This window comes from Tripterygium wilfordii, chromosome 1 (genome assembly GCF_013401445.1).
Source record: "Tripterygium wilfordii isolate XIE 37 chromosome 1, ASM1340144v1, whole genome shotgun sequence".
NCBI lineage: Eukaryota > Viridiplantae > Streptophyta > Magnoliopsida > Celastrales > Celastraceae > Tripterygium > Tripterygium wilfordii.
Window position 1 is genome coordinate 6903038 of NC_052232.1, and position 7472 is coordinate 6910509.

Below are 7472 nucleotides of genomic sequence, written 5' to 3' on the forward strand. Positions count from 1 at the left end.
TTTATAACCATTAACCACAACTAAATTACCTATATCTAACTTTTTTGTAACTTTTTTGGAAGTTCTTTGCTAAAGAAGAAAAATCGAGGTTTCAGAATTCAAACTTTCAAGTCTACATGATCTGATGGTCCACTTTATATGCACCCTTTTCGACTTAAACTTTTTTTAAAAATGAGAAAGATGGAATGTAATTCACCAAAAACCACTAAGAAACAAAACCATTCACCAAAACCATTCAATGCCACAGCACCGCGAGCCTCATTCCCGGCTGTCGCATCCCCCACTTGAGAAGGAACACCCTTACTAGCAGTTCCACCACCACCATGTCATCCGTCATCGCCGCCCTCACCCACTCATCTTTAGCCATGACCATAATATGGAATTCAGCAACGGAGATGCAGCGATGGAATATGTATAGAGACACTGGTAAGTATTGTGAAATGAGAGAAAAGGTCATTGAGAAAGAGAGAGGGGAGAACTGAGAATGGTTTGAGTGCGTTCAAAAAGTGCAAATAGGGGGACCATCGATCTGGCGAGCAAGATCTCACGGTGCAGAAACTGAACAGGTATGCACCTGCCCCCCAAATCCAAAGACTTGGGACTCCTACAGGGGAAGAGCAGAAGAGTGTTTTTTTTTTTTTTGATAAATCAGTCCATTTTATCAAAGCAAAATAAAATAACTGGAGAAGATAATGGGGGAAGTAAAGAAATACCCCCACCCTCATACCACCCAACTAGCAGCTAAGAGCAAAGCCCCTAAAACAACAGCATGAAACAGGGACCGATCCAAGAGAAGACCCATAATACAGGTAATCGGCAGCAGACCAGAAAGCACACTTTTAAAACAACAAGAACTAGTATCATATTCTAGTCTTTTCCTAGTAGCACTCGCAGCAATTCCTTCTCTTTTGCAGCTACCTCCCGATCAAAGTTCTCTCCCATTAGCTCTTGTACCGACTCCTCACTATCAATATCAATGTCGGTGTTGTTGAGACAGAACGAGGCAGCAGTGAACTCGGCCACGTATGCGGGAGTGGAGCTCAGCTTTGCTCTCTTTCGACCCATCATTCTACAATAGCTTTTAATTTGGTCATCTGTTCTTCCTGGAAGCATCCTTGCAATCATTGACCACCTGCCAGAAACGGAAGTAACAATTGGAGTTAAGTGGATTGAAGCATAGTAACAATTGGATTTCATAAGAAGAAAGTTTAATAACACAATTGATCAATAACTTGTTTCCCAGTTCCACGTGGAGTCTCATGATAGTTTCACATTCTTCCTTCGTTAACTCCCTAGGATTGACTTTCGGACTAAGGTGATTCATCCATCGCATTCTGCAGCTATTTGCAGACCTTTGAAGACCTGGTTGAAGAGTACGTTAGAAGAATTAAGAGAAACATGGAAGACTTTGACAGTAAGAGAGAAGCAAAAGAACACGTTAGGCATGGTTCATGACAATACAGAGCATCCGCCACTGTGAACAAGAGAGATGCTATTGAAACAACGTCAATGGGTTTTGTTTTCTGGGTTGTGGTGATGGTGTCTTAGGCCTGTAGAGATGTGGGAAGAGTTGCTGGTTAAGATGGGTAAATTACATGAGGCCCGACATCAAGCATGGAGAGTTCTCATCAGGTTCTGTTTTCTGGGTTGTGGTGATGGTGTCTTAGGCCTGTAGAGATGTGGGAAGAGCTGCAGATTAAGATGGATAAATTACATGAGGCCCGATATCAAGCATGGAGAGTTCTCATCAGGTTCTGTTTTTTGGGTTGTGGTGATGGTCTTAGGCCTGTAAAGATGTGGGGATGGTCTTAAGCATGCAGAGATGTGGGAAAATATGATAAACTTGGTAAATCAAGACAACAAGGAGCATAAGCTCCATGAAGGAGCTAACATCCTAAACCATAACACGCAGCCATTGAAGACATGGTTGAAGATTATTTGACATAAGAGTTGAGAAAAACATGGAAGACACTGTCAACAACAGAGAAAAAGTACAGCTCTTAACATAACCGAAAAAAAAGGAAAAAAAAGAAAAAGTACAGCTCTTAACATAAGAGGTTGACAAGCACTAGTAAATCTGGACCCACTCAACACTGAAAGTGCTGTGTGAGTATCATTTTTCAACATTACACTGGAAAAGTGTTATATGTTTATTAATCAAAAATGTATGATATTTTTTAAAAGTGTGTATATATACATGTACATATGATAAATACATGAGTAATATATGTGGCGAAGGTATATATACATACATACATATGAAATTAAGACACTTATTGAAGTGTATAAATTTATTTAAACAATTATCTCTACATACATATTTCAAATATTGAATTTTTAAAGCTATTAAATACATCAGCCCATTATATTTGTTTATTCAGTTTTGGTTTTTTTTTTTTTTTTGAAACAGATGTTTTTGGGGAGGGGTAGGATTTGAAGCCACGACCTAATGGGTGGGTGATGCTTTACATGTAATGTGATTGTCGTTCAACCAATAACTCACTTGCATTTATTCAGCTTTGTTATAACAAAGTCAAAAGTGTATTAGTTTGTTATATATGTCATTATAAACTGTATATTCGGATATTTTGTGTCTTGTCTCCACCTTTCACCAAAAAAAAAGAAAACACTTCGTCTCCACGATTGGTTCTAATCAACAAGATTCTTGTCCTTTACCTTTTGTTTCTAATGAAGAGAATTACCGAAATTTAAAAAGACACGTGAACTGTTGACTTTCTGTCTTAATGAAATATCATTTCGGTAACCCTTCAAAAAAAAAAAAAGGATCATTTCGGTAAGAGCCAGACTAGACTCGGTTGAACAGTCTAATTTACTACTTCATATATTATGAACTTAATTGTTACCGAATTAATGGAGAGAAAAAAATTGACCAAAGTCTAATGTACTACTGCATATATATATATATATTAAACACAGTTTTTGCCTAATTGTGACCGAATTGGAGAAAAACAAATTGACCAAAGTCCAATGTTAGTAGCTCATATATTAGGTGCATTTGGTAGACAATTTTGATAGTAACATAGATTGTAGATAATAAATGATGGTAATACATGATAACATATATGGTTCCTGAAATATTGGTAGATGGTATTTAAAAAAAAATACTGATAAGTATTTGGTTATAGTGTAATGATATGCCAATTATATTCATATAATTGTGCATCCTTTTATATGAAATCTTGCATTGTTTAAGAGTTAATTCGAATTATATGCTGCTTAAAGAGTGTTATTTGCACATTTCAGGTTCCGGAGCATAAATGGAAGAAAAGCAGCTTAATGGATAGGAATAAGCAAGAAATTGGACCCGGAGGGAAAAACCGATCGATCGGCCCAAATGTCCGATCGATCGGATTCTGATTTAGCTGAATTGGACAGTGGAGAATTCCGATCGATCGGGCCAAAATCCGATCGATCGGCCAGAGTAGTCTCGCGAATTTTTAGGCCTTTAAATGTCCGAAATCAACCTAAAGTAAAGAAAGATCAGCTCAAAACGACATCATCCTGTTAGATAAACGACTCTGGGTCATGAGGAGTATAAAAGGAATAAGTTGCTAGGTTTTAAGGTGTGGTTGGAACTTTGGAGAAAGTCTCTCAAGCTTGGACGGCAGCCTTGGGAGCTCAAGCTGGATTTTCAGGGGTTTCATCTAATTTCTTCTCATTTCTTGTATTAAATGACTGCTAGTATGGATTCTAAGATGTATTTCGTGATTATGAGGAACTAATCCTCTAACTAGGGGTCCTAATGGAACCCTTCTTTGAATGTTGAATGAACTTGATTTTTAGTCTTTAATTCCTCTTATTGTTGTTGATTTTCTATGGATACACTTATTGCTTTCAAATGCTTGATCACCATTTGAATGATTTTTAGCTTGAGTTGAGTCCGGAAGGATAGGCCTAAGGTTGCAAGAATCCATAGAAAACATAAGTTGAATGAACCATAGAAATATAGGTTTATGACTTATGCAATTGTTAAGTGATTTCCATTGATCTTAATGGGTTTACAATGTATTAATCCGAGTGTTAGGAATAACCCGGATTTATGTTGAAAACACATTCGATGTATCTAGGAATAGAACATTGAATAGAGTGGGAAATTGATTGTCAACAACTAATTTGAGGATTGAGAGTTAAAGAATCAATGGAGTTCAATTGGATGAGAGGTGGTGAAATTAGGAACCCTAGTGTTTAACTTTCTTGGAAATTAAATTGTGTTTGTTGCTAGTTGATTGTTCAATTTGTTATTTACTTAGTGATTATGCAGTTGCTTGTTAACCTTGAATGACCACAATCACAATTCGCATTGCCAATTAGTGTAATAATTGTTTGAATTGACCTTGAAATTGAATTTGCCAAAATATCCTCGTGGGAACGATACTCTACTCATTCTTTATTACTTGTGCGACTTGTCCGCTTGCGAATAATTTCACAACAAGTTTTTGGCGCCGTCGCCGGGGATTGAGGCAAATATTTATTTTTGTGTCAATTTAGGAAATTTTTGTGCTAATTCGGTTTTTAATTTTCTGCAGAAATTCTTTCCTCTTGTATGAGCTTGGGAACACGTTCTTCTAATCCAGAATTAATTGCTATTGATTTGGAGATTGAAAGGACTCTTCACAATCTTAGACGAGAGCTTATTAATAATCAAATGGAAGGCTTTGGGGACAATCAAGGAAGGGGAAATCTTGGTGATCTTGGTGGAGCTGTAAATGTGAATGGTGGCAATGGTAATGGTGGAGGTGTTAATGTAAGACATGGTGATGATGAGGTTGAAGGTCCTCCTAGACAATTTGATCCTCGCTCTCTCGAGGATTGTGCTAGGCCTACTTGGGACACCAATCCTTCAAGCATCCGCTATCCCCCTATCAATGCTACTAATTTTGAGATCAAGCCGGCTATCATCAACATTATCTCTAATTCAGTGGTTTTCTATGGTCTTCCTAATGAAGAGCCCAATATTCATCTTCGCTCTTTCTTGCATGTGTGCACCACTTTTGGGATTAACGGAGCTTCTAAGGATGCTATCTTGTTGAGGTTATTCCCATTTTCTTTGAGGGACAAGGCTAAGGGATGGTTGATGTCATTGCCCCCCAACTCTATCACCACTTGGGATGAGATGGCGGAGCAATTTTTGACAAAATTCTTTCCTCCAAGCAAGGCGGTGCTAATCAGGGCGGATATCATGTCTTTTGCCCAAAAGGATTTTGAATCATTTTATGAAGCTTGGGAGCGCTTTAAAGGAATTATTCGAAGTTGCCCAAATCATGGCCTCCCGGAATGGGTAGTGTACCAAGCTTTTTATAATGGTTTGAGCATGCATACTAAGGAGACTATTAATGCAGCTGCGGGAGGTTCATTCATGACCAAGAATCAAGAGGAGGCTAGAGAATTACTGGAAAAAGTGGCCAAAACCACTAACTCTTGGTCTTCGGAGAGGGGGAATCCAAAGCAAGGAGGAAGTTTTAGAGATGATGAAGTTATGTCTACCTTGGCTATAATGGCAAAGAAGATTGAGGCATTGACACTAAATCAAGCTCAAGGAGTACATGCTATGCAAAGCACACCTTCTCATATGTCTTGTGATTATTGTTGTAGTACTAACCATCAAACCGGAGAATGCTTGATCACTAATGCATCTTCGTCTCAAGGTGAGCAAGTTAATGCTATTGGAGGTGGATATTACAGTCGGCCCCGAAATGATCCATACTCAAACTTCTATAATCCGGGGTTTCGGAACCATCCAAACTTCTCTTGGAGCAACAATAAAAATGTGCAAAACCCCCCCCCTCAACAAATTCAGCCACAAGAGAAAAGGAGGGATATCGATGAAATGTTTGCTAAAATGGCCGGAAGTATGGAGGCATTAGCCAACAACACCAACAATTTCATTAGCAAGACTGATTCTGCATTACAAACTCAAGCATCAATGATTCAGAATCAAGGCGCATCCATTAGAAATCTTGAAATACAAGTGGGGCAGCTAGCTAATGCTCTATCATCAAGAGAAAAAGGGGAACTCCCTAGCCAAACGGAAGTGAATCCAAAAGGTAAAGATCATTGTTATGCTATCACCTTACGGAATGGGAACCTAGTAAAAACTGCTGCTGATCTCGATGCTGAAAAAGCGGAAAAATTGAAAAATGCAGAATTGCAGAAAAATGCAGTTGAGGAAGAACAGAGTCCAAGTCCGATCGATCGGACCTCATACCCGATCGATCGGAGCTCTGAAGTTACAAATGAGACAGGAGAAAAATCCGATCGATCGGCTACAATTCCGATCGATCGGACCACTGCAGACCAAAATGAAAGTGTTGAAAATATGCAGAAAAGCAAGGATGTGCAGCCCCGGTATGCAGTTGAATTGGATAGGCCTGATAGTTCATTGCCAGCACCTCCAGTTAAAGCATATGTACCTCCAATTCCTTTTCCACAAAGGTTGAAAAAGACCAAGACGGATTCTCAATTCTCAAAGTTTCTTGATGTGTTCAAGAAATTGCAGATCAACATACCTTTTGCCGAAGCTTTGGAGCAGATGCCCAGCTATGCCAAGTTTATGAAGGAGATTCTTTCTAAGAAGCGGAGGTTGAAGGATTATGAGAGTGTCCAGTTGACAGAGGAGTGTAGTGCAATAGTGCAGCAAAAGCTTCCAATTAAGAAGAAAGATCCAGGAAGTTTCACTATTCCTTGCACTATTGGCAGTACAGTGATTGAAAGGGCATTATGTGATTTGGGAGCTAGTATCAATTTAATGCCACTATCGATAGCCAAGCTCATTGGCTTGCATGAAATCAGCCCCACTACAATGTCTCTTATCATGGCGGATCGATCTATTAAACATCCTCGGGGTATCATTGAGGATGTTCTTGTCAAAGTAGACAAATTGGTTTTTCCGGTGGATTTTGTAATTCTTGATATGGAGGAAGATTCTAATACTCCAATTATTTTGGGGCGACCTTTCTTACGTACGGGGAGGACTCTTATTGATGTGGAACAAGGTACTTTGGTATTGAGAATTGCGGATGAAGAAGTCACGTTCAAAGTGTTTGACACTACCAAGTACCCGAATGACGAGGAATCTTGTCTTTACATAGACTCGGTGGACCATATTTTGGCTCATACTTATTCCATAAATTCTTGCCAAGACCCTCTTGAGTCTTGTTTGGTGAATAGAGATGTTCTCGAATATGGTGATGATGAAATGGTGGAGTTTATGAACTGGTTAGAATCGATGCAAGAGGCTAAACCAAGAAGATTCCAGCGATTTGAACCGCTTGGTGTCTTGTCTTCAAGGCCACAACCAAGTATCATAGAAGCTCCAACACTCACTTTGAAACCTCTTCCGTCTCATCTTCGGTATGCTTACTTGGGGAATTCTACTACCTTGCCGGTTATTATCTCTTCGAAGTTGAATACGGAAGAAGAGGACAAACTTTTAAGAGTATTGAGGGAGCACA

At 39.0% G+C, this 7472-nt stretch overlaps 1 protein-coding gene and 1 non-coding gene across 2 annotated transcripts; both read right to left on the reverse strand.

Moving 5' to 3' along the window:
* Positions 1-235: 235 nt before the first annotated feature.
* Positions 236-1324, reverse strand: LOC119996218 (transcription factor MYB101-like). The gene is made up of 4 exons (XM_038842776.1): positions 1233-1324; positions 919-1132; positions 767-836; positions 236-423 (listed from the first exon to the last, which is right to left on the reverse strand). The coding sequence occupies exons 1-4, from the start codon at positions 1322-1324 to the stop codon at positions 236-238; spliced, it is 564 nt and encodes a 187-aa protein (XP_038698704.1).
* A 3858-nt stretch (positions 1325-5182) lies between these two features.
* On the reverse strand, positions 5183-5289 carry LOC120004276. Its single transcript, XR_005469483.1, has one exon. It is a non-coding gene; the product is annotated as a small nucleolar RNA R71 (small nucleolar RNA).
* Between the last annotated feature and the right edge of the window lie 2183 nt (positions 5290-7472).

Excerpts from the sequence above, each read along its gene's own strand:
- LOC119996218 (XM_038842776.1), bottom strand. The coding sequence starts at position 1,324 with ATGAATCACCTTAGTCCGAAAGTCAATCCTAGGGAGTTAACGAAGGAA. Across the intron at positions 1,133-1,232 it reads CACGTGGAACTGGGAAACAA|GTGGTCAATGATTGCAAGGA; the intron begins GTTATTGATCAA and ends CGTTTCTGGCAG. Across the intron at positions 837-918 it reads GAGAGAACTTTGATCGGGAG|TGTGCTTTCTGGTCTGCTGC; the intron begins GTAGCTGCAAAA and ends TTGTTTTAAAAG.